The sequence below is a fragment of the Lepisosteus platostomus genome, chromosome 7 (genome assembly GCF_059453375.1).
Source record: "Lepisosteus platostomus isolate fLepPlt1 chromosome 7, fLepPlt1.hap1, whole genome shotgun sequence".
In the NCBI taxonomy this organism is placed as follows: Eukaryota; Metazoa; Chordata; class Actinopteri; order Semionotiformes; family Lepisosteidae; genus Lepisosteus; species Lepisosteus platostomus.
The window spans coordinates 30,063,436-30,091,276 of record NC_142617.1 but is presented as its reverse complement, the minus strand read 5'-3'; the positions used below and the strand labels follow the sequence as shown (position 1 = coordinate 30,091,276).

Below are 27,841 nucleotides of genomic sequence, written 5' to 3'. Positions count from 1 at the left end.
TAACAGTTCAAATATCACTGTTTTCTCTGAGATAAAGATCACACTTTCAGTATATGACTAATATTTGTATTCCTTTAGTTGTATTTTCCTGATCCCTGTTTATTTTTTTGTATTTTGAGTAATTGAAACCTAACAATTTTAAACTTTTTGTTTTGGCACTTCACCTTCGCCTGTATATAGACAGTTATGTATGAGAACAAATCACTTTGGCATGATTTAATTTTTACTGTCCAGGACAGAAAAACAGTAAAAAAAAAAGAATACTGGAGTTCTTCTTTTTCCTGAACAGTGAAATAATTAATTGAATGAACATAAACACCCCCATTTATACTGATAATAAACCTGGATGGTTAATTTTTAAAAGTAAAATATTTTAAAACGGTACATACACATTTGAAAGCCCCTGTCGGACATAGTTATGAATACGGGACAGTCTTCTTTTTATTAATTGAAGATTTCTTTCTGTTACTCTGGTTGAAAATATGATGACTCCGCGGTTGTATTTTGCGGGTTAGTTGCGGCAGCTTAGGGAGGTTGGAGAAGCACAGCTGGTTGCGATCAGAAAGAAGAAAAAGGGGGAGTGAATTTGGGGGGTGTTGCCTAACCCTGCCTTGTCTCTCCATGTGGGAAAAGGGGCTGCGGCTTTTTTCAGCCAGAAGCTTTGAATTTAAATGGATACTCGTTGCCTCGGCGCCTGTGTAGTATAATTTACTAACAAAACGAGAAACGTGGGATTGCAATTTTTATTATGAATTTTCAGTAATAAAGCGGCAAAAGGATGAGTGGTCGTGTTCTCAATGGCAAAATGCTGCAGCTGCCGGCGCAGCGAGTTGGGAGGACAATGCACTTTCATTCAAGGTAAGAGGAAATGATCAGCCACACTAGCCCGCTCGCTTCTGCCATCTGGGAAAGCATTTTCTGTTCCAAGGCATTGTTGTCCATTGCACCTATGTTTTCTGAGAGCCACCCAAACAAAAAGAGAAAAACGAGCAAAGACAAATTCAAGGACACCGCTTAAAATGAACAAAGCTTCGGTACAGCGTGAACTCTTTATAACCGTTAGAGCGTTCTTGCAAAGCAGCAATTTGGAATGTGTTCTAAAGAATGGTCTGTCAATTTTGTCAAACGCAACTCGAAGCTGACAATTCAAATAAATGAAATCGATTTACAGTGTTGCATATTAAAATATTTTTCGGCCCCGTGTTATTAGTTACATTCATATGGATTATACAACACTTGAATCATTGTAAGTAAATTTCATTTGAGAGGATTTTTTTTTTGTCTAATTCTGTAATATTTTGAGGAGTAAGCGAGTTGGAGTACTATCTTCTGTCGTGAGATTATTTTAATTTTATAACGTTTTAATTGTATTTCAGTTTATTGTTAATTTGATTGTTTCTGAATGTATAATCGAACATACGCGCTGGCGATTTTTTCTTTCGTTTTTACGTATATTAGTTTGAACGCATATTTTCCCTTGTTCTTAGAATGGATAACGTTCATTCTACAGCACGTTTAAGATTAACTGGTATTTTAATTATTTATACGTGTCAAATCTTCCGAATATTTACATAATTTGCTAGACCTTAAATCGGTGCATACCTGTAGGTAAAATAAGACTTTGCACTGAGAAGAAATCATTTCCATTGAAGGGCCAAGTGGATGTCTCCCATGCTGGCATTTGATTGCTTGACTGGTGTACAGTTTTTACAAGCACCTCCATAAAACTGCAAATCCAGTTATTTGTAGATCTATTAGATATGCCTTAAACTTTCAGTCATGAAGTACTTTCTTTTTTTGTCTTCTTTGGACATGCCTGAAATAAAATGTCCAGCTCACCTTTGCCCAAATGTGAAAGGAACAATTGATAGTTTCTTCTCATGTGGATCGGACATCATAAATTTAGCTTTTCTTTTCTTTCACATGCTGATACACTAGAATGTTGCCATAAATTGTTAGGCGATATGATAATTAGTCACATAAGCATCTTGTACTTGTGATTGTTCAGAAACAATGATGTATGACTGGATCGGCAAAGGCTAAGAAGTAACTTTAAAAATATATATATATACATATTAGTATGAAGACATATTAAATATTTAGTTGACTAAATGAAGTTCCACAATGGGCACAGTTTACATAATTGAAATGAGTAGGATTTTGTAATTGGAAATAATTTATGTATACAGTAGTAAGTATACAAACACTCAAGTCATCTGATAACCGATAAAGCGCAGAGCAGGATGAACTCATGTAGTCTGTGGTAGCTAAATTCTGTGCTGTACAGCCTGGATTGAATAAAGTGCCTAACCCCAAAATGTCTACTTCAACCCAATTTCTGCAGTTTTGTATGTTCCATTACATCTAATTATATCTTATGGATGACTTGTAAGGTCATCACAAAGAAAGACAGAGCCCACACACTTGGAGGAAGTTTGATTTTGACCTTGGAGTATGTGTATTTTTTTTATTCGGTGGATGGCTGACCTGAGACCGACCTTTATATACAAAATTAACATGGAGAGACTCAACCAAGCTATTAGCCACATAAAGAATAAGAATAAGGGTAGAAGGCAATACTAGAGGTGGCAGGGTTGATAGGCCAGCAGATAAATGGTCTTAAAGAAACTCTAAAAGCCAGCGCTGTTGCTCTTGATTATTTGGGAACCTAGCTTAAACAGTAAATAACTCAAATTATATTTTAGATTGTGGATAGGTGGAAAAACAAGTTCTGCGATCAAAATATTGGGGCCATTAATTAAAAATATTTTGTGTGTCTACTAGAAGCAAGCACTGCTTGAACAGGATGTCATATAAACTGTATTCCACAAGGTTCTGATATATTGGTAACTCTCTTTCAACCCATTCCTTTGGCAGAATTGCAGTTGTTGTTGTGAAAGTGTGAGACTGAACTAGACAATGCACCTGTCTAACTCAAACAGTTTATAGCAGGATTGAGATCTGGTAGTTATTTTGGCCAGAAAGATGATGAATGCTTGCTCTAAACTTGCCAGCCATGCTTGTCACTAAACAATTCAAGATTGAATTGACTAGGGACTTCTAATATTTATATATATATACACTGTATATTAGTGTAGTTAATGTCTGAATAGCTTTCATTGATAGTTCAATTTATTCAGTTTTGTCTTGTGTGTTTTTATCTCTCTGAGACCATTGACATACTGTAGGGGAGCACAGTTGCATTTTAAACCATAGAATTTATAGTGGGCTTTCTTGAGAATAAATTTAGAAGTGCAGCTGTGGAATAATGGAAGTGTAATTATGTTTAATTGGCAGTGAGAGATTCCTTCATTTCATAAGGTTTTATCAGGTTCATTTGAAAAGATGCTTTGTATTAATGTTGATAAAACCAAAGAACTGGCTACTTGTGACAGTAATGTTAGATTTTCAACCTCTGACCTTCATTAATAGTTGTTCAGTGTTTCAATTACCTAGGAACCAAGAGGGCTAGTTAGTGTATATTTTTGATCAGGAAGTTGAAAGTGTTTGGAGTGAGTCAAAATCTTTTAGAGGCTTTATAGAATGTTGGTCTTACTAATGGTATCATGGTGTGGTATGGTAGCCTGAGCAGTAAGAGTGAAGGGAAATGGACAGAACTGTTAATATTGCTCGTAAAATAATTGACAAAAGAAACAGATTAAAGAATTGTCATATTTCGGTTCAAAGGGCAGCTCAGTTTATCACTGACAACCTCTCCCACACTCTGCATTGCCATTTTCAATTGCTACCTTCAGGGAGGCATTTTAGAATTAATTTGACCAAGAAATCTTTTGTTCCCTGCGCGATTGGTATATTAAACACAGCCACCTGACTGTTTCCTGAATTAAGCTATAGGATTAGTGTTATGATAGGCACATCTCCATATTACACTATATGTATTGTAGAATGGTTAGGACTACTGTTTGTTTTTAACTTGTATTTATTTTATGTTGAGTGTGATTTTTTTGTAGTTTAGTATTGTGATGCCAAAGACACATTTCCACCCTTTTGGATGGACGATAAAGTTATATATGTTACATATTTTATATATACAGAGTATTTTTATATATACTGTAACCCCAGTAAAGCCTTCAGGTCCTTTTACAAATGTGTTTTAAGAGTGATGTGCAAATCCTGTGATAAAATAGAATTTGTCAGGGGAAATCCTAAAACACTTCAATCTTGTTGGTGGAGTGATGGTGAAGCATTTGAAATGAAGTTTTGTGTCAAGGTCTGCAGATGAAGAGTAGAAGATACATTTAGGGAGGCATATTACTAGGTTGTCCAAGGTGCATTGTTTTGTTTTTTATTCTGCCCAGGCTAAATAGAAGTGTCCCTTCTTCAAGGTCATTTGAAAGTTTAAGTGCAACCCCAGCTGCTAATTAAATACTTTTTATTACCCACAGAGAAGTATTTCTGTTAACTAAGGAAGTCTATATTTTTATTAGGTGACATCTCCTGCTGTTTATTAAACCCCTGTTTTGTCTTCAAAAGTCAGCTACCAGTTAAGGCAAAAAACTTCAAAGACTGAAACAACATTCCTCTAGCCATAAAGTGTTATATGTAAAAATATTATTCTTTGTTCCTTGGGAATTTAAACTTTTTTCTTTGATTCTCCAGAATACAAATATTGTTTCCTAATAAAACTCCATTGTATCACTAATGTCAATTTTTATTCCTAAATCATTTTAATCCTGACCTGTGATTAGCATGTATAAATTAGGGAGCCTCGGGTATTTGATTTTTTTGCTAAAGTATAAGACCCTTCATTTGTCATAAAAATCATAAAAATACCAGTCAAATGTTTTCTGTTCAGTGTATATATTTTGAATCAATATTTCATAACCGGAATTTGATTAAAGGCCTGAATACAGCAAGCCCTTTTCTACACACAAATAGAGAAGCAAACATTATACTATTTGAGGTTGAATAATTAAATATGGATTTTCACCTTTAGTATATACAATAAATAACATTTGTTGATGGGCTTTATCATGTGTGTATTATAACCTCACACTTTATGCACTATTAATAAACAAAATGTGATGTTAAGCAGGTTAATGTGTTAATTTATTTCCAACTTAGAAACAAATGTGGTGCTGTTTTTTTTCACTACTGAAGAAAGATAAAGTTAGACTGGTTTGATTTCTCCAATTCTGCTAGACTGTGACATTTGTAATTTATAAACGGAAGAGGTGGTATTTGTTCAGTACCTTATATGAGAGGCTTTTAATAGAATATTAAGTAAGGTGTTAAATGTAATGTGTTTAGTCATGGTGTAATGAGATATGTGTTTGTTGAAAGAAATATGGGCATGTCTAATTTGACATTTCCCTTTTTTGAATAATATAAACATCAGATCCGCCTTGTCACTGGCTATTTCTAATTTCCTAATTTAAAATTAGGATGGTAAATAACCCATTACAGATATCTGTGTGAGAGGTCTAAAATGTCCTGACTAATAACAATAAAATGGTATATGAACCAGAAACAAGTCATAGGTGATCTGATATTGCAGGAAGTAATGATTTCTCTAGATAAATAATCAAAATAGTACTACTCTTAAAAGTATAACTAGGATTTTATCCTGCTTTTACTCTTACTTTTTAAATAAATGAACCAATTACTTATGTAAATTGCACTGTGAAGCGTATCCCTCAATGTTCTTCAGTTCTGAGCTTTAAATGTTGAAAGACTTATTTAGTTAATGACACTTGAATTGAGTGACTTGTATTGTGATGAGCTAAAAGATAGAATCTCCTGAATGAGTTCAATTTGAAAATAATCTTTGGAATCAGCAGAACGTTCCATGTTACTATTTTATAGCATAAACAAAGTTTCAAAACAAGGACAACCTCCTTCAAGTAATATTCTATATTTTTCAAGTAAGAAGTTACATTCGGAATCCACAATGATGTACTGACCACTTGATCAGTGAAATCAATTTCAGTTGACCAATGTGAAAAGCTTCTGGGTGAATATAACATGTTTCATAGAGTAGTCATAACTGCTTTGTGACTCTAATTATAACAATTTTGACATCTTCTACTGATAGGTCTGTCATCCTTCCAGCAGGAAAAATTGAGTCTTTTAATATTGTGTGCATCTTGCTTTTCTCAAAAGAAAATGGATAGTTATCTATCTGTTATTAGTATTACCTGAATGTGGGTTCAAATGCACCATTACTACAGTAGGTTTATAGTGGAAATGCAAGAATATTCAGTTTATGGCCACTCTTGGCAACTTTACTAAGATTACTTTTTCATTTCACTGAGTACATTTACTACATATACCCCAGTAACAACAGATTCCTCTCCTGAAAATGATGATGACAGCATGAATGCATTCATCTCTTGATAAGAGAGAATATTGGTTGCTTTCTGAGTTTGTTGAAAGTCAAGCCTGTGGTTGATTTACACCAGGCATGACTTTCATCAGGTTACTTCACTTTAGTACTTCTGCTCAATTTTCTCACTAATAAGGTGAGAAAAGCACTGATGTAACACAACCACTTAAATGTATCATAGTCTGTCATGAGTGACTGTCTAAAATGTGCTTAAAATGATGTCAAAACCTTTTAATCAGTATTTCATTTTTTTAAAATTCTTTAAAAACTTACATTCAGAAATAATAAGTTGCTTTTGATGCTCAGTATATTAAAATGTGTAGCATACAATACACGCTAATTATTATCCAGACCTAATTAAACTTTTTTGTTTATTATTAATAAATATTCAAATATCACTAATTCAAAATCACTACATCCTCTTAAAAAGTCATCATAATCATGGAAAAAGCTCCTTGTAAGATTTGTTATATATATATAACCAAGTGTTTCAATAATCACAGTTAACTGTTATGCTGATGAGACATAGTAAGGAACAGTCATGCACACCTACCTACAGTAGCTCTGACTTTATACTGTAAATGGACAGAGTAAAATGATTTCCTAAATGTTTTAATTTAGCAAGAGCTAGTTAATAGTCTTGCATAATATTTTTATCTACACATAAAAGAAATATATATATATATTTTAACATAATAAAATCTATTAATTGACTGGAGTAATTGAGAATACATTTATACTGTTAAGCAATATATTTGTTTGAACTGAAGCCACTCTTTCCACATATGTAAAGTTTAATCTTTCAAGATTTTATTTCTAGATTTGTGCAAGGGAACATCATTTCATTTCTTATTCGTTGCACATAAACTTGTATCGTGTGTTTCTGTAGTGTTACTTCTGCCTAACTGATCTTGTGTGTTATGTAATACTTCTATCTAATTTCTAACCGCTAAATTCAATGCAGGGTTGTGGGGGAGCCAGAAACTATTCCAGCATGCAATGGGCACACGGCAGGGCACAACCTCTTGAGAGTGCCAGTCCATGGCAGGGCACCCAAAGGCACAAACATGCACATACTCACACCTGGCTAATTGTCCCTGAAGCCAGTTACCCTAGCAGTATATATTTGGACTGTGGGAGGAAACCCATGCGAACGTGGGATGAACATATGAACTCCATACAGATAGTACCCCAAGAATTGAACTCAGGGTCCTAGTGCTTCCACAGTGCTAACCACTGTGGAAGTAAATTTGTGTATACTACACCTTTTTGCCTGCTGATAAAGCATTGTGGTGTAAATGTGGTTTACTTTGTCAGATTGTTCTCATTCATTATTTTAGAAACATATTTTTCCAGTTGCAGTCATAGCCAATATCAGACTGTAGGAGCAGTAATGTGTATGAAGAGCACTGGAAAAGTACAAGACGATAGGAAAGTGATAATTAAATTATTTCCAATTAGCACACAAAAGAAAGGCTAAGTTACTATCCTCTCATCCTTAGGTGCTTTTGGAGAATTTGTTCCATTGTATTTTTTCAATTAGACTTTAAACATTGTAACCTGTTGTCTTCATAAATTAACATAATTAAGCATATTCTAAATTTCATCTGTAGTATTGGTGTGCTTTGAAGGTTATATTTTTTAATTGAACACAGTTCTTCTATATCTTTTAAAGCAATGTAAGCAATGCAATATGCTCACTTATACCAAAAGAATCAAGCTCTGGCTCTCTTGCAACCCTGAATTTGATGAAGCGATTAGAAAATTGAAGGATGAATGTGTTTGCGTACACTATCCTCAGGTTTAATAAAATTTAAAAATAAAGAATGAAAAATTGTGATTAGAAGAATATAGATTAGGATTCAATCTGAATCTCTTACCTGTTTGCCCTTTTGTTTGCTTCAGAATTTTTCCATAATTGATTTCTACTAATTCTTACTTTGTTCCCAGTGCTAATTTACTAGTACAGGAATGAAAAATGAAAAAAAACTGCCTGTCCTTTTAGGCATTTTATTCCTTCTTGACTAGTCTGTGCTGCTGATTGAGGCACCCAGCTGTTTGAAACAGCTGTAATGGGAGGCAGACGCTGGGAAAGGCCAGGGTAGAGGTAGAAAAGAGGCCAGAGATGGCTTACGGCACAGCTGCTTTCAGTTTAGTGAACTGGGGAGGTATTTAAAGATTTAAAGATTTATTTCCTTCTATATTTTTCAAACAAAAATATTCTCTCAATGTCAGAAATTCAAAATAATGCTGACGCATAAATCAACTGCCAGGCTTGGCTATTAGCCATGAAAAACAGGAACTATGCATTAGCTGAACTTGGTGGTAGGGTTTCTTTCAGTATTGTATGGCATAGTTCATAGTTAATGAAAAATGAGCTTGTCTTAAGACTAAAGACATAGCTAGACTGATGTCTGATGCTTACCCCACAAACTTTGTTCTGACATGCATATGTATTTAAATGGTGGGTAGCTGCGTCAGCATGCATAGGCTGCAAAGGAACAGGTAATATGTTTATTCCATGCTGAAAAAAAGAAGAAAGAGAACACAATGTTTCAGCCGTAGAGCCTTCTTCAGGTGTGAGAGAGACAGGAAAGTAGGCAAAGGTAAAGTAGTGGGAGAACAAAGGTTGGGAGGGAGGAGGAGTGAGAGGTGGGAGCAGGGGACAGAAAGAGAGGCCAATAAAGAGGTGTGAAGTCAGAATGAGTGCAGAGAGGTGTGAAATGAAACTTCCAATGAATGGAGAAAAGTTAAGAGAACAGTAGTCTGACGTTAAGAGAAGGGAGAATGTGTGATCCTAGCTGCAGAATAATTTTGGTTTCGGTGGTCTTTCTGATGTATGAGTTCGGAAAACTGTATTTGAGAACACAGACGGAGAGATTAGAGTGGTCGTGGTCGTCAGAGGTGAAATGAGAAACAATGGGCTTGGAGAGATCTTTAATCTCCACAGCCCTGATGTGTTCTCTGAAGCGGTCTCCGAGTCTCCTTCCTGTTTCTCCAATGTAGATGGCTGGGCATTTACTGCAAGAGATACAGTAAATAATGTTGCTGGAGGTACAAGATGCTGTCTGGGTGATCTGGAACTGTCCTGAGGGGCCTTGAATGAGTGTGGTGGTGGATGTGTACTTGCAGGTGATACAGCGAGCTCTGTTGCAAGGGAAAGTGCCTGGTGTGGATGGTTGTTGAGGGCGGTCAAGGGAGCTGTGAACAAGGAGGTTACGCAGATTAAGTGGTCGGTGATATGAGATGATAGGGCGATCAGAAAAGAGGGCCCTAATGGAGGGATCATCCTGTAGGATGGAAAAGTTGTGGTTAATGGTCCTGGGGATAGGAAGTGTGTTAGGGTGGTAAGGAAGCACCAAAGGAATGCGGTTGTTACGGCGGGAGTTCCTGATCGGATTGATGGTCTGGGGGGTGTTTTTTGGCTTGGGCAAGGGCCCTGTCAATCACACTGCTGGGGCATCCTCTGTTGATAGAAAAAGGAGTACATTTCGAGGGCTTGGTTCTCGAAGTCGATGTCGTCGCTGCATAATCGTCGTAGCCTAAGGAACTGTGAAAAAGGAAGAGAGTTTTTAGTGTGGTTGGGGTGAAATGAGCTCTACAGTAGGTAGCTGTGTGAATCTGTGGGTTTGTAATAAACTGAAGTGGACAGTCGGGGGTAGTTGATGGAGAAGTTGATATCTAGAAACGGAAGAGTAGTGGAAGATATGTTAACCATATATTTTAGGGACGGGTGGAAGTTGGTGAAATGGTGCAGGAAGAACTCAAGCTGATCGTTGGAGCATGTGGCGGCACCGACGCAGTCATCAATATATTGTTTGTAGAGGTCAGGGACATAGCCAGTGTAGGAAGCGAAGAAGCGTATTTAAATATTAACTTTCTATTAGTTTACAATTTGGAATACAGTTTTCTTTTACTGAGTCCTTGGCTCAAGATGAAAGCATGTTTAAGGCATAGGAGAGAGGCAAAGCCAGGGGACACTGAAAGAGCTAACCAGGTAAGACACTTGCTTACAGCTCAGGTTGAGGCCAGTGGTCCAGAAATCAACAGTTCAAGCCTGGACCACATCATTAGCTGACTGTTTCCTCTCAGACTGGTGCACAATTAATGGAGAGTCACTGGAATTGGGAGGGTACTATTGAGCCAAGCTTGTCTTTGCATATGGTACAACAGTGACTCCTGGGACCTACTGGCCATGTGCAAGCTTAGAATGATGTTAATGAGAGATGTACCAATTGGTGATTTTTTTAGTGCTTATAGTGTATACCTTCTCCACCTAAGAAAAAGATCTGTTAGGTGGACATGTTGGAGTAACCTGTTCATAGGTCCTCTTTCTTGCAATGCGGCACATGGTTTGTAAACGGTAAAGTTTGTGATTCCTAATTCATTACGAGAATGTGTGGTGAGCGTTCTGGCGCACTATAGCTGCCGTTGCATCATCCAGGTGGATGCTGCACATTGGTGGTAGTGGAAGGGAGTCCCCATTATCTGTAAAGCGCTTTGAGTGGAGTGTCCAGAAAAGCACTATATAGTAAGTGTAAAGAATAATTATCATCCTACATAATATTCTGTTTCCTCTTTCCAAGTCACAATGCAGAACTCCATTTTCCTAGACTCCCGAACACTCCTATGAGCTTTGCCACCAAAAAAACAACAATTTACATTCTAGGTACATTATTTCAGTCTTTTTTTCAGTCTAAAGGAAGGTTAAACCGTGCATGAAAAGTAAAAATGTTCCCCATTTTGTATAGACAATTCAGTAATGGTGATACTCTAATTATAAAAACAGTTGTCTTTTATCTGTTCAAGTGGTTGCTAAGGACAATTGTAATTATTCAGTAATGGATGTTTAATGAAGAAAACTGACCTTTGGATAGATATTGCTTTTACTTCTGTGTACATTACTTTTTTTTGCTGTATTCACTGTATCACTTTTATGATACTCTGAAGTTAAAGAAAAAAAATAGTAGACACTTGGTTACTGCTGAGCAAGAACCTGGTCACATTTCATTGCCTTTTTTGTAAGACTTTCCATAAGAAAAACATCTCAAGAATGTACCTCAGTGCTTAGGACAGAAAGCTTATGGAAATAACTGCTTCACTCTACTCTAAGGCCAGGCTATCATATGCCATATGCTGGTATTTTGGGGGAAAGGAAATAATTTTGACTGGAAAAAAAAATCTCACTTTAGTGGGCTTAAGTCATCTACAAAAATAAAATGAGATCCATAAAGAATAATACTTTGTCCCTCTTAAAGGATGAAGAATTATCCTTTGAAAAATCCTTGCATTGAGCTCCTTGCATTTGTGAATGTAAGGGTCTGTTATTATCCCAAATTTGACTAATTTATTATGCATCATGTTACATGTAACTGTAAAGAGACTAATGGAAATACCATACAACTTAAATTTACAAAGATGATTTATTAAAAAAATCTAATTGTAGATAATATTGCTGTTATTCCCACACCAATCCAATGTTTGTATTGATATGCATGTCTCTGCGTGTGGTTTTCTTAATACAATATCCATGTCATCTTGTTAATAACACCATAGTCTGGTCCGTAGAGAAAGAATATTAACTTTCTAACTATAGAAAGTTAGGAAAACCATTAACTGCACAAAGAGGAATTCAAAACTGTCTTGGCAGATGGTACCTATCAAAGGCCACAAAAGACTGAATGCTTGAAAAGATGAACACCAAGAAAAGGACCCTTAGTGGAACACATTGTAGATAAAAGGAAAGACATTTACCTGTGGCTTGTGGCTGAGTGACAGCAGCTGGCTGGAATGAGATCATTGCTATATACTGTAATAACTTGGGTGTGTCCCAGGTGGCTCAACCAAATGCACTCTCCCAAGCAGGGTGGAGACCTATGATTCAGACATCACAGGTTCGTGTTTGCGTTATCTTCTCATTAGCTGACTGTGAGTGGGATTTGCTAAGCAGTGGTACACTGACCACCGTTGAGGGTAGAGTGGTGATTTAACTTGGCAGAGCTGTCTAGGCTATCATCAACATGGTAGCTCCTGTCTCCCAGGTGCTTGCAGGTGTGCTGGGCTTCAGGTGAGGACTGTGCCTTTCCTTCAGTCAACATTGACGTTTTATGATATTGCCTGTGACATTTGAACCACTTGTGTTTTAAAAGATGGTCAGAGGAGTCTGCCTACACTTCGTGTGAATCTGATGGGTGTGACTAAAAATTTTTAAATACAAAAAAACACCTAAAGTTAATGAGGTCCTGTCCAATGAAAATCACTCAGAAAGTTGAAAATGCAGAACACTTACTCTAAATTCTGAAAGCAAACAAAAAGCTTTTATAGGAATGATTGAAACATTGGCAGTCATTAATGAAATAATGGAGTTGAGTCTGTGCGTTCTGATCTAACTTTCCATTTCTTAATTTATAAAAAAAATACCTATTGCCCTTTTCTGTTACATAGCTATTGTTCTCCCTTGTTTACTGTTTATGGTAATTGGCAGAGATTGGTTGTCACAAATACATTCTTGTAGACAGTCATCCCTTTGTGTTTTATGTGAAAAATAAACATTTTCATTAACTATTATTACTTAAAATTCATTGTAAGGACCATTAACCACGATTGTACTTTTTTGTAAATATTCAGTGGGTTTTTTGTTTGGTTTTCTTTCATCACTTAGTTTTCATTTGTGGCTGTGCTAATTTTTAAAAGGAAGTACACAAGATAGCTTTGTAACAACATAATGTTAAAACAGGTGCTTAATGTATAGGAATGTAAGAGTGTTTTAATCTCAAACTCCACTAAGATTCTTAGGGCACATCAAACTAAATACACCTGCTATGCAAAAATAATTCATCTGATCTTAATTCTGAGGAAGACCATGCTGAAATTCCTGGTAAGGGTATAGTTCCTGTGGTGACAAATGCCATGAGAGTAGTGCTTGCCATCAGGTTGCTCGTGCTTTATAAGAAATGTTTTATCAAGTTGTATTTTTCATTCTTTCCTTTGCCAGCTATAATCCTTCAAACAGATGGAATTACTAGCAATTACAGAGCCATTACTCCAAATTGGTCTATAATCCTTCATAATTCCCATTGTTCAGGATTACGTTGCACTGCAACAGGCTTGGAGGACAGGGATTTTTTTGAAACACCATCACTTATCTACAGAGCCAATTAATGATGAAAAGATAAAACAATATAAAGCTGAAATTTATATAAGAACATCAAAATAAGTCTACCATGGGTCAGCTCAAGTGTCATTGTAAATACAATGCTACAACTGTTCTTATTCAATCAACTTTTTGTTTTCAAGAATTTGAAAAAAAACAAAACAAAAAATGAAACAAGGATTTCAATGACAAACTGCTTCCAACCTCCAAATTTAGAGTGGTATAAATATTAAAGTCTGGGTTAACTAGAAAATTATTTTAGGGAATGTTCATCCTTAATGAAAAAGTGGTTCCCTTACCATCAGAAAAAAACTACTGTAGATTCTTCTATTTGTCTCTTTATAATAATTGTGTTTTAAGCAGATTTTGCCTTTTTATTACAATATAAGTACCATTTTAGAACCACACCTTTTACATATCCTAGAATCCCATGTGTGTTCTAAAGTTCCTAGATTTCTAAAATCTCAGATGTATGGACAAGCTGTTCACCAAAGATTAGCTTGTGAAGCTGTCTAGCACCACATATTGCTTCCCATCTGTGCTTTCAACCATTGTTTTTGCTTGTCTTTTGTATTGAACTGGTGGATTTGTAGGACTGTGATCACAAAAAAATAAGTGCTTTGAGTTTGTTGAAAAGTGCTAATATATTATTATTATTGTTGTTGTTAATAATAATGCAATTTTATATTAGCGTTATTATATTTGTTTTTTTATATTTAATTTATAGTTATATAAGTGTTATGAACTGCCTAAATAAATGTGAAAACTAACCTCAAAGCCTTTAGAAGGCTCTAGCGTCTAAGCCCTCTACATCTCCATTGGGCAATAAAAAATGTTTTGGTGATTTTCATGGTTCACAAATAAAAGGACTATGCTGTACTGTGGAAAAGAAAGAAAGAGTTTGGCTTGGCAAGGAATGAAGGGTGGAGGTATCCAGCTCATTCAGGCACATGTTGCTTTTTTGTGTTGTTTATATTCTGAGTAATTAGGTTTACAATTAAACAGGGAGCAAAAACTTTTTAAATTAATCGTTTTTGCTGAAATGCATATTTCAAAATCATTTAGACTTGGATGTCTGAAATTGAGGTTAGTTTGAAATTATTTGTGTTTTTGCATGCTGGATTTAGTTTATCTTGGAATAAGTTATCTTTACACAAAGATTTTGCATGTTCTTTGTTTTCACAGAAGCTTCACAATGATAGTCAGATTGTTCGTGCTTTTAAGACTATTGCAGGACACTGTACATCAAATCCATTCTTGATATGCAGGTTCCATCTTTGAAGAAGAATTTCTTAAGAGCCTACATTTTGTATTTTGGAATTAAGTGGTTTCTCTAGGATTACTATACACACCATATAATAAAAACATACAGCCTGCTCTCTGCAGAACTAAAAACAAAGTACGCTCAAAGTCATTTAAAAAAGTAACTAATCCTGTGTTTAAATTGGTGTGTATTAGGAAGAAAATAAAAAAAATCACATGGCAGCTGTTTCACATTTGGAAACTGTTTTCCATACTGTAAATAGATCTCGGCTTCTTTACTGTTTTTAGATGAGGCACCTGGAATATGTTCGTTGAGCCATCAGTAAGTAATCAGACCAGTTAATTAACTTAAATGAAATGAGGGCCAGATCTGAATCAGTTGAGGTTTTGTGATAATCTGAGCTTTCTGAGCCCAAAAGCAGATTTGCACTATAGTGAATTGTGTGTATGATGGATAGATTTAACTCTTAAATTGTCTAATCTTTGAAGACTTTTTTTTTATTCATGAGACTGTTGAAATACAAAATTAAGTATCTGTTTTGTTTGAATTGTAATAAAAAGGGCATAATTCTACAATTCATCATTGGTATTTTGAGCAATATTAACATATATAGGTTTCTGAAATTCAGTGCTGCTTTTTACATTACAAACAAAACATAAAATGGTTCTAGTTCATAGTGTTCTACTGATATGAATGGAATGCAGAACTAACATGTTTTGAAATACAAATAAAAAATGGAATGAGGGATTATCCATATGAAAAATATACAACATCAAATGCTATATACAGATCTTGCTCGACACTACAGATTTTCCAGTTGTATTTACTCCATAATTCATTATAAACATAACATAATTCATTATGGGTTTTTATAGCCACTTCAAAGGTATGCATGAAATCAGCTCGTGATATAGTGATACAGGCTTGACATAGGGGCTTCCAGTCCTGCAGAGCCACAATAGCTGGTTTCATATGATGCTCATTTTATAGGTCTTATAATAGCACAGTGACTAATTTACCCAGTTAAGTGTTGAGGTACATTACTAGTGGAGACCTTTTACTGATCCTGTAAAGCTTCATGGTATTTATACTATAATTGATTCCTAACAAAATTACCTTCTTGATTTCTAAATCACTAAATTCCAAAATTTAAAAAACTGAGCATTTGTGTGAGGGTGCCCTATAGAACCTGCTGAACAGTAGGTTTTTCCTAAACTGTACTTGAGATGGGGATTAAAAGGATTTTAGTCAGCCACCTGCTTTTAACATGACTTTGCACCTCTTGTTTGTGTTTTATGCAAGTTTGTCACTAATGCAATTTCCCTGTTGACATATGATCAGTTCATAAAATTAAACAATTTCTGTAAACTGTTAGAAAAGATATAGAACTGCATGAAAACACAGAGACCATGTTGCTGTCTTTTCCTAACCATCTGTAGTAAAAGAAAGCATTTGGAGGCTTTTTTAGGAAAACAATATACACGTCTTCTAGAGCTGTCATTTTAGTAGACCCAGAATCCTTAAGATATTGGAATTATTGTGACTAAAACATTTGTCCAGCTTTCTGAATCCTTTACTGTAAGACTTCTTCTGGACCTGTATCTGCTTCAGTCACCTCCAGAAGTTTATACTCTGTAGCCATTGCAGCTATTCAGAAGAGTATTATGAGTGTACTATTTTGTGTGTGTGTTGCAGTCTGCATTACCTGTATAAAAAGCTCGTGCTTTGTTATGCAAGAAAACATTCTTCTCCAATACAGGTTATTGAGAATTGTACTAAATGTGTTTTTCTGTTTTGATTAATCTTTGTCATTTAATAGATTATTTATTCAGTGTCAATTATCATCATAAGAATTTTTATTAAACAGCTTGTTTGAGACTGTTATGCCATGGGCTATGGTATAATCATGAATGCAGTTCATGCCGTGAATAAATGACTAGTCTTCTTTGATTTTTTTTTCTCCCATTAATGCATTGTTCCTCTTAAGTAGCTAATGCTCCTTTTTTCGAAAAGCTAAACTCTGCACCTTTTCTACCCCTCATCCCATATTATAAACTCTATTAGTATCTGAGGGCCATTTGGATTCAAAATCTCCTAAAATGTTTATTCTGTTATCGGATTCACGACTTCTTGGTTTGTATTTAAATTAGTCTTACCAGCTGTTGTTCTTGGGCAGATTTGGTTATTGCTTGTCTGTGCCAGGCAAAGCAAAGACTAGGTTCCAAAGCAAGAGGAGACTTATTCAATGCTCAGTGCCACACTTAGCCTTTTAACCTGTTTTAGGTGGTTCTCTGCTGAGCAATGAGCGGAAGCACTGGGCTCTGTAACAAGCGTGTGGCTGTAAAATACCCAGAGGCCTGCCTGCCATGTCCCGTGGTTGCAGTCCCAGTTGGAGAGCCTTCTGGGAGAGAGTCTGTTCCATATGTCTCCCCAAAGGTCTGGGATTACACACCCGACATCACAGAAGACCACATCTATCTTTTTCTCATTCTGAACTTCCTTTTTGCTTTTTCCACACTTGAGAGGGCTTCCTGAGGTCAGCATGCTTATTCTTTCATTACAAATTTACGAATGTTGTACCACCTTGCTGCATAACTGATGTCTATTACTTTGTAGTCCACAAAAGATCTCCCCACTGAATTAAAATATAGAGAGTATTACAGCTTGTAAAAACAAATTAATTAGAAGAGCTTCTTGGTGGTAACAATGTGTAAAATAAAACTGGCTCTGCATGGCACATTTATATTGGTAAAATATAGAGTCCTTCCAGATGAAATCATTCTTTTTAAGAGGCCCTTCACAGTAAAATGTACTCCTTTGCCTTAACAGAATTTTTCTGACACTTGCAAGACTTAATATCCAGCATACAGTATACTCCAAGAAAATATCTGTAGACAAACATTTCCCTAAAGATAAGAGAGAAAAAGTGAAACAAAAGGTACTAATTAGAAATCAGCACACTTAGAGTGACGGCAGAGTATGCTGCTTTACATCCAATACAATACTGGGTTCTACTTTCAGAAAAGGTCTTAGCTTTCAAGGCAATTCAAGGTTTAATCCTGAAATGTCTCAACTAGTTACAAATTGGCTTGTTGGTGTATATGTGCTGGGACACGTGTTCTCAAATGGGTAAACTCTCTCGTAAAATAAAACATAAGAACTTTACAAACAATTGGAGGCTGTTCAGCACATCTAGCCCATTTAGTAGTTAGCAGTTAATTGATCCAAGGATTCAGCTGCTTCTTGAAGGAAGATAGGGTTTCAGGGTAGCTTGTTCCATACTCCCACAACAAGAGGAAATTAATGTACACACTGACATTGACTGATATAAAAGTAGGGTAGTATTACTATGTTATTATGCAGACAAACCTCCTTTAAAAGAGTTAAATTTCCCTGATCCAAAAACAGAAGAGGGTGGTGTTTAACATGAGCTAAATTAACAGCTTCTCATGAATGGTTTGCTCTAAGGTCTGTGGTATGTTATAGACCACCAGAGTTGCTATACCTCTGGCGTCTATAGTGAACTCTTATTAGGTAACGCAACAGGGAGTCTGTTTATTCTGTGTCCTAAAAGACACATTAATCCCATGTGTGCTGAGATTAAAGCATTAGATGTTTCTGATTTCTCTTTAAGGTTATCTTTTCTTTTCTCCTTCACTGTCAGCTTTCCCCACTATACTTTGAAATAGATTATATCTCTCTTAACCTGTCCTGTGTTCTTCTTTCACGACCTGACTGTCTGGTAGGCTTTCTGAAGGAACATTACTAAGTGCCTGTAATGTTGGCTTCTCTCCTTCAAACTGAGGTTTGGGTTATGAGGATGTGTAATGTAGCATAACGCAATGCAAAAAAAAAAAGAAAATTATGCAAAAAATCAGTTTCCTCTTTAGCATTATGAGGTACTTCCTTATGTTGCCATTTTAATCCTTGTCTTTCACAAAGCTCTACATCCAAAATTTTTACAACTACAGTATTCTGCTGCATGGCAACACCATCTGTTCTCTACTCATTTTGTAGTTTTATAGTACAAATGACCCTATATTTTTTTTAATTGTCTAATTGCAGTGATTTTATTTTTTTCTCAAAAATTCACATCCTAGACAAGCATCACAAGCATAGACAAAAGGAGCATTTTAGGACCCTTTTTGCCAAAACATCCATTTGTCCATTTTCTAATCCACTTATCCAGTATTTGGTTGTGGGAAGAGCCTAATCCAGCAAGCAACAGGCACAAGGCAGGAAACACTGTGGACAGGATGTCAGTCCATTGCATTGCAAACACATAAGCATGCACACACTCAGACCAGGGCCAGTTTTACAGAAGCCAATTAACCTACCAGCTTGTCTTTAGATTATGGGAGGAAACCGAAGAACCCCATACAAACATGGGGAGACTATACAAGCTCCACACAGATGGTACCCCAGGAATTGAACCCAGGGCTCCAACACTCTTCCCCATTTCCCTATTAAATGCCTTATATTTAATAAGATTATATGTTCTTACACGAAATCTGCATTTCAAACATTCTTATAATGTTGCATATATAGTTCAGGTGGGTTGCATATATGAACATCTTTGCAAGGACAATGTTTTAATATGTAATCACTTGTACTATAAGTGATTGGGTTGAACATATTTTTTTAGGATTTGGCTGATAATTGTGTTGAATTCAGAATGTTGTATACATGTAATATGTGTGTGTGTAGAAAAACATAACAAATAGTGTCTGCCCTGTCTCATCAAAGCTAGAATTTTAATTTTATTTCATGTGTCTGTGTAGAGTTGTACACTATTTAAAATGTATTATTTTCAAATGGGCTAATGACTTAATAAAATAGGCTTTTCTATTATCCCTTCTTATCTCCTTCACCTTTTTATGCCCCTTCACATGTGCATAGATAATGGTAGAGAAACCATGAAAAAATTAAGATTCTGGCTTTAGTTCCCAAACTAAAATCACAAGGGTTTGACCAGTTTGATTCTTAGCATAATAGCTCTATTATTTGCTTGCCTGGTATCTACATAATTAAAGCTAATGTTTGGTGTTCAGAGTACACTTAATCTTTAAATGGATTCTTGAATTGTCAGGCTTTTCTAACAACAACTATACTGTTGGAAGGGACTAGCTACTGTAATTACAGAACACCAGTGGTACTGAAAAGGCACTGTATGACGTGTTCTAGGGAGGTAGTGGGGAGATCCTTTGTTATGGTGAAATGGGTGGACATGTAAAACAATTCAAGCTTAGCAGGGTGCACCACTCTTTTTTACAGTGTAAAGGGGATAAAGCAATTAGCCGAACTGCATGTTTTATTTTAATTGTAGTATAAAGCAAAATTAATGCAAGTTCCTGTGGTTTGGCTCCTTTGTCCTTTATTAGTCTCAAGTAAGCTGCCACTGGTGGCAGAATGGATGACCTAAATGGACTCTTTCTAAAGATTTGTACTATTAAAATAAAACTGAAAAACTTTCACATCCTGTGGCTGAAAGGTAAATTTGTCATGCAATTCACATGTAATGCCAACTGAGTTTGTATGTGAACTTTGTGACATCCAATTTATTGCTGTTTAAATCATTCCAAGTCATTCACAAAATCGATCAGTCACAAGCCAACTCTCTTAATGCCGGTGTCACACTACATGACTTTTCCTAGGGTTTTCAGTAGTAGTCCTGATTTACATAATGGTAAGAAAATCACAGCGAGATGTAGAGTTGAAGTGCACACCCGTTACCGTCAGTTGTGTAGTGTGACACCCCCAGTGACTCAGTCATAGCACTGTTAACTGCCCCCACAAGTTTCTCTTGATTTTCTCGTAGGGGTGGGCAGTGAGCCAGATGTGTACTTGTGAGATAATGTGCCCATTATATTACACGTTATAGTGCACAACTAATTTGTTTACAATATTAGTTTTAAAGGTGTTTTATATTTGTACATTTGTTCAATATTGATAAAGAAGAATTATATTTTAAGATGTTTATTTGTGGAAACCTGTGAATACCTGTGTACATTTTCCAAGATGTTTACATGCTTGTTCTCCATATTGGTTTACTTTCGTACGGTGCTCCTCTTATGCTCCACATTGATTGGCTGCCAAAATGAGGCGACCTCATGGTACTATCACTTTGTAATACGAGATTTGGAACCATGATGAAAAGTCAGGAGGGAATCTTGTAATTAGTCACCCCCTGTGATTCCTAGTTATAAAAGACAATTCCTTATTTTGCTAAGCCACCTAATTTTGCTGAGTGGCACTTAAAATATCCCACATATGAGACTGTACTGTGCTACTACTTAATATTCTCCAAATTAGTTTAGTAATTTCTGGGATATTAATGTTTCTGGGATATTACTGTTACTGGGATATTATGTAGTTACTCTGTAATTTTACAGTATTTACAGTATAAATCTAGCTAAGAATGCAATTACATTAACATTTGCATTAACAATGTGATTGTTCTCAGAATTGAGCCTAAATGTACTGCTGTATTCTCCTTTTGGAAACATGATTGTGATTGCCCCTCCTTGCATTGATGTGTTACCTGTCAAACTATGATTACAGAAATTGGACAATTATCCACTATTGACAGAATAGTGGAGCATACACTGATTATATTGATGTGGTAAAACACTTAAAAGCGTGCCTTACACATTTTATATTATTAGCTTTCTGAACCATCGTTATCAAACAAAGGTAGAAGGCATTAAAACATCCCGTCATGTGTCAGAATAATAACCAATGAATACTTTCACTATCAATTTCAGTGGGCAATTAGTGTGGCAAAAATAATAAAAACAGTGTTGATAAACTTGATAAAAATACTGAGCACATTTTCAAACGTTTTGGGCAAAAGCTTAAAAGCTACCTCTACTATATATAGCGGTGTCAAGAACGACTGTCTCTATATACTCCGATGAAGTAGATATTGGAGATGACCCTCGTATATTACATATAACATGTTAACAGATCACAGCTAATCAATGGAATTTAAAAGTAATCCTGTGGAATTATTTAAAACACCTCACTAAAGGGTGACCTTTTCAGACCTGTTTTTTTAATGCAGAACTAATACATTTATGGTCAGAATGACCAGTGGAAACTGAAAATCTGAGTGTACTAAATAGTAAGCAGTACATAATTTTCTAACATCCTGTATTAAATACCTTGTCTATGCAATATTTGAGCAAAGAGCACCCTTCTGTTTTTCACTAACCAGGTTGATCCTCCAGTAGTATTGTCTCAAATTAAGCAGTTCTATTTATTCGGAATTGGCCTATTCTTGATACCGTTCTGATAAGATACATTAGAATTCTTATATTGCATAGTTTTAGGCATTCTGTCAAATAGTGTTTTAACAAGTTATGAAGTGATTGATCAAATGTATGCTGTGTGAGAGTATTAATGATAATCCCCATTCTTGTAGTTAATCCCCTTTCTGTTTTTGTCTATACCATCATCAGACTTGAGGAGTTGTTAATTCTAGACAGCAGTGGTCATTTAGGAGACTTCCTTATAATGAGTTTAGTTATATATTTAATGATCTGCCCAGGGCATGCACTATCTTTAAGTATTTCTAATTTTCTGTGAAAATATGTGAAGGGAAAAGGGGGAGGTCCATATATAGGAATCTAATATGGACCTAATTGTGGCACTATTCGTTGACATAAGCCATAATTACATGAGCAATTCAATGGGCTTGCCTGATTAAGTTAATATTGTGTCCAAGTATTAAATTTAATCAAGACTTTAAAACAACCTTTCAGTCATGAATTCCAAAATAAATGCATTATGGCAGCTTTCCTTCTGGCAAAAAGTGAACTACTATCAAGTGAGACATTTCTATCTTACTATCGGGTGGTGGGATAAATTTTCTTTTAAATCCCGGCCTTGTCTGGAACATTGTGCAGGGAATAACACAAATTGTTGGTTCAAGCAGCTGCACGACTCATGGTTCTACAATGTCTCACTTGTCCCAGAACTCAATTACTTTTCTTTTTATTTTGGTTTATTTGCCTGCAATTTTTATCCAAAGCACTTTACATTTGTCCCCATTTATCCAGTTGGTTATTTTGCTGGAACAATTTGAGTGTGGTACCTTGTTGAAGAGTACAACAGCAGTGCCCTGGCTGAAACATCACCCCATATTTTTCCAGTTAAGATGTCCAGAGCTCGAACCACACTGCTGTCTGATCTCATTTGTTTTCATTTGTTTGCAGTTACTAATGGGCCAACTTCAAAGTATCAAGTTACCTAAGGGTCATGCTTGATTTTATACTGCCCAATTTAGTCATTTCTATTAGCTTGGAATAGTAAAAAAAAATGATTGTAGAGTTTGTTACTTTTAGTCACAGTTGAAATAAGGGCCTTATATAAACAAATACCTGTAACACCAGCCATTTCAGATTTTAGATCAGATTTCCAATATGATTTATGTCTCTTGTATCATACGTGACCCAGCCATTAAATGGATTCCCTGTTGTCATAAACTGAGCAGGCAGCCTGTGAAGGGTAAACATGGTGCAGTCTTATTGCAAAATAATTACATCTGCTTGTCATTCTTTTGTATATTAAAAATGTCAATGTCATGTTTTTTTTTTTAACAAGTAAGGTTTCACAAGCAAATTATTAAAAATATATGCAGGCAGTTATACTTATGTGTAATTTAGTATCTCAGTTTTCAAGTTCCTGTTACAACAGTTTTTTGTGCTTGAATTTCTACCACTTGATTTACATGGGCAATTTAATCAATTTCATGACAATTTAGCTAAATAACCTCCTTCACTCAGGTCTAGTCACTGCTTTGTTCTTCCTTTTTCTAAAGAACAACTAAAAAGTGTCTTGTGTTATCTTTTGAGTTTATTACATTCAAAAAGAGTAGGGGTGTTAACCCTGTTGTCCTGACCTTTACACTTATGGCCTCCCAATGGATTGGCTTCATTACTCTGTTCTTGTCCTCTTGTCCCTACTGATAGCTGATGTGTGGTGAGCATACTGTGCACACTTTGGATGCTTTTACATCCAGGTAGTTGATACACATTGTTGGCGTTGTCCCTATTACCTGTTGATCTCTTTGAGTGGATTCTTCCGAGAAGCACTATATAACTTAAGTATATAAGGATTATTGTTGTTGTTGTTGTTGTTGTTTTTCCTTCATATGGTCTTGGCTAATTTGTCCGTTCTTGATCATTGAGAAATAGTCGTTTTTCCTGTTAATCTAGGCAATAATCATGGCTAACCCCCAGGATATGTCTAAAGGCCACCAGAATAAAAGTCCTTATTCTGGCAAAATTGAGAGCTGTCAATCAGCATGAATGACAATTCTTATCGGAATGGGCCAGCAATGCGCAAAGATAAGAACGGTTAAATATCACATTGTGGACTGGGATTCTATCTTTTTCCCCAATAGACAATGTTTCTTTTTCTGATGCAGGATATCATCAGTTTACAAGATGAATTGGGTCACTTATAAAGCAGTTTACCATTGCAGTTTGATTTTAAAATCTAGCTCCTGACTCACATTTGTTACCACATTTGTTATTTGTAAGAAGCATATTTGCTGTTAAAATGAGAGTTCTTTACGTTGAGTTATGAAAGATATTTACTCATTCATTTTCTATCTATTTGTTCTCTTGAGAATCATGATACATATACACAATAATAATAATAATTGCTTACAATCTGGACACTCCACTCAAAGCACTTTACAGGTAATGGGGACTCCACCAATGTGCAGCATCCACCTGGATGATGCGACAGCAGCCATAGTGCGCCAGAACGCTCACCACACATCAGCTATCAGTGGGGAGGAGAGCAGAGTAATGTAGTCAATTCATAGAGGGGGATTATAAGGAGGCCATGATTGGTAAGGGCCAATGGGAAATTTGGCCAGGACGCCGGGGTTACACCCCTACTCTTTTCGAGAAACGCCCTGGGATTTTTAATGACCACAGAGGGTCAGGACCTCGGTTTTCCGTCTCATCCGAAGAACGGCGCCTGTTTACAGTATAGTGTCCCCGTCACTATACTGGGGCATTAGGACCCACATGGACCACAGGGTGAGCACCCCCTGCTGGCCCCACTAACACCTCTTCCAGCAGCAACCTTAGTTTTTCCCAGGAGGTCTCCCATCCAGGTACTGACCAGGCTCACACCTGCTTAGCTTCAGTAGGTTGCCAGTTGCGAGTTGCAGGGTGATATGGCTGCTGACAATGACAAAAACAAAGTTTGTGCGAGAGTCCAAAGAAGACAATCATGCAAGCACAATAAAATAATTTCATAAAAATACAATAAGGCCTTTTCAAAAGCTGGGAGTACACTGCGTGTGTCATGCAAACTAAAATGTCATTGTAAGAATTAAAAGAGAATATAGTTAGTGTGGTGATACAAACCCCCTATATTTATTCCTTACCCACAATTAATTAATTGAACTTTGTCATTATACTTACACGGGTGCATAATATAGTGAAAAGTGTTTCTCATTAGTCTCTCAGGTGCGGTATATAAATAGAACAGCAGACAAGACAATAGACAGAAATACAATAACAGTGTAAAAAACAGTATGATGCCAGTGCAGAATTGTCAAAAACTGTGCAAATCTGCAAACAGAGAAAAGTATACAAACAGGACAAAAACAGTGCAACGGTAATATGACGATTAATAAATAGTACAACTAGTACAGTTTTCGGCTTACATACAGTTGTGTATGTTGTGGTGTAGGAGTATAGTCATTGTGGGTACAGGAAGAAGTGAGGAGAGATCATAGTATAATGGGAGGAAGTGGGGGCTTCATCAGCTTGATGGCTCTGGGGAAGAAGCTATTTTGGAGTCTTGTTGTGTGCCACTGGAGCATCCGGAACCTTCTACCAGATGGTAGGGGAACAAACAAGTTATGACTGGGGTGAATGGGGTCAGACATAATTTTGGTGGCTTTTTTCAGACTCCTGGTGTTGTAGATTTCCTGGATGGATGGTAAGGCACTGCCGATGATGTGTTGAGCGGTTTTGACCACCTGCTGCAGTGCCTTACAGTCGGATGCGGTGCAGTTGCCGTACCAGATTGTGATGCAGCTGGTCAGTATGCTCTCCACCGTATATCTGTAGAAGTTGGTGAGGATCTGTGGATGCAGGTGTATTTTCTTCAGCCTTCTCAGAAAGTACAGCTGGTGTTGTGTCTTCTTGATGAGACTGGAGGTGTTGAGTGCCCATGTGAGGTCCTTAGAGATGTGAACATCTAGGAATTTGTTATTCACCATCTCCACCGCAGAACCTTCAGTGTAAATGGAGGAGTGGACTTTTCCTTGTCACCTGAAGTCAACGATCAGCTCTTTGGTTTTGCTGATGTTGAGACATAGGTTGATGGTTCGGTACCAGTGCAAGTTCTTTTATCTCCTCCCTGTAGGCAGTCTCATCGTTGTCAGTGATAAGACCCACAGCTGTTGTATGGTCAGCATACTTGATGATGGTGTTTGGGCTGAACTTGGCAGTACAGTCATGGGTGAACGGGGAGTAAACCAGTGGGCTGAGCACACAGCCTTGAGGGGCACTGGTGTAAAGGGTGAGCGTGTTGGAGGTGAGGTTGCCAATCCTGACAGTCTGGGGTCTGCTGGTGAGGAAGTCTAGGATCCAGCTACAGAGGGTGGTATTTAGACCCAGAGCCCTAAGTTTGGTAGCATGTTTTATGGATATGATGGTGTTAAATGCTGAACTGAAGTCAGCATTCTTGTATAGGTGTTCTTTTTATCCAGGTGGGTTAGTGTGGTATGTAAAACTATAGAGATTGCATCCTCCATGGAGTGGTTTGTGTAATAGGCAAACTGGAGAGGATCAAGTGCTTTTGGAATGCTGGTTTTAATGTGTGGTGTTAAGTAGTTTTTCAAAGCACTTTATTATGATGGGGGTGAATGCAATTGGGCGGTAGTCATTCAGGCATGTGGGTACTGATTTTTTTTGGTATTGGCACGATGGTGGTTGTCTTTAAACAGCTAGGTACAGTAGCCTGGGCCTAGGACAGGTTGAAGACATCAGCTATCTGCCAGGCACATGTTCTGAGTACCAGGCCAGTACTGGTAATTAAGGTAAACCAGTAATTAAGTGTAACACTTCGGATCCATACTGTCACATGTGGAGAGGCTTGAGTTATGGAATTACATTAAAACCGCAAGGAGGATGAATGATGAGGTGAACCAGCAGAAACCTGAAGTAGTTCAGGTGGGTAGCTGTGTTGGCATGCGTAGGCTGCAAAGGAACAATCATAGTCTTCAAGCTGAAAAGAGAAGAAAGGAAATGCAACGTTTCGGCTGTGGAGCCTTCTTCGGGTGTAAGAGAGATAGGGCAGTTAGCAAAGATAATATAGAATGGTATTTTGAGGTGAGGAGAGGTGTGAAACGAAACCTACAAATGAATAGAGAGAATTGGAAGAAAACGAGTCTGTAGTTAAGAGAAGGGGGAAGGTGTGAACCAGGTTTCAGGATAATTTTAATTTATGATGTCTTTCTGCTATAGGAGTTAAGAAACTCTGCTTTGAGAATGCAGTCGGAGAGATCAGTGTGATCATGGCTGTCAGAAGTGAAATGTGAAATTATGGGCTTGGAGAAATCTTCACAGCCCTAACAAGTTCTATGATGCAGTCTCTGAGTCTATACATTATAGTTTTTAACAGTGTCTTAATTTGAAAAACCCTGTTATTTGTAATGTTACTTTTTCTATGGTAATTTGCAATTATGGCTTTAAAAAAAATCTACAACCTTTTGTATTGGATTTTGGTGGATTTTGATTGAGTAAATTGGTATGAAAATGATCTATTACCCCAGGCATTTGGAATGTAGTTGAGAGATTGTTGCAGATAAGCATTTTATGTATTATGAAGCATTTTAGAAATACTCCTTAAGATTTAAGATAAGCATTACCTGCCGTAAAGTTAGGTTTATGTTTCGAGCTTTGGGTGTGCTATTATCTGTTAAAACAATTGATGAGAATGTTGTTAAAAAATGTGGGTAGGGCCTGGAGTTTTTCATTCCAGCACATGACCCTTGGGACTCCTAACCTGTAGTTCAATCAATATCCTCCAGGCATCCCTGTAG

General features: G+C 36.6%; 1 protein-coding gene and 1 pseudogene across 8 annotated transcripts in view; one reads left to right on the top strand and one right to left on the bottom strand.

The window, feature by feature from the left end:
* Positions 1–27,841, top strand: part of nav1a (neuron navigator 1a) — a 257,779-nt gene that overhangs the window by 156,548 nt on the left and 73,390 nt on the right. Inside the window, exon 1 of one of the 8 annotated variants that reach the window (XM_088639810.1) lies at positions 428–858. The exons of the other annotated variants lie outside the window; for them this stretch is intronic. Coding sequence (XP_088495936.1) covers positions 779–858 — 80 coding nt within the window. The 5' untranslated portion in view covers positions 428–778. Of the gene's footprint in view, positions 1–427; positions 859–27,841 lie in introns of those variants that run through there. 8 annotated transcript variants of the gene reach the window in all.
* Positions 9,050–10,211, bottom strand: LOC148658511 (uncharacterized; annotated as a pseudogene).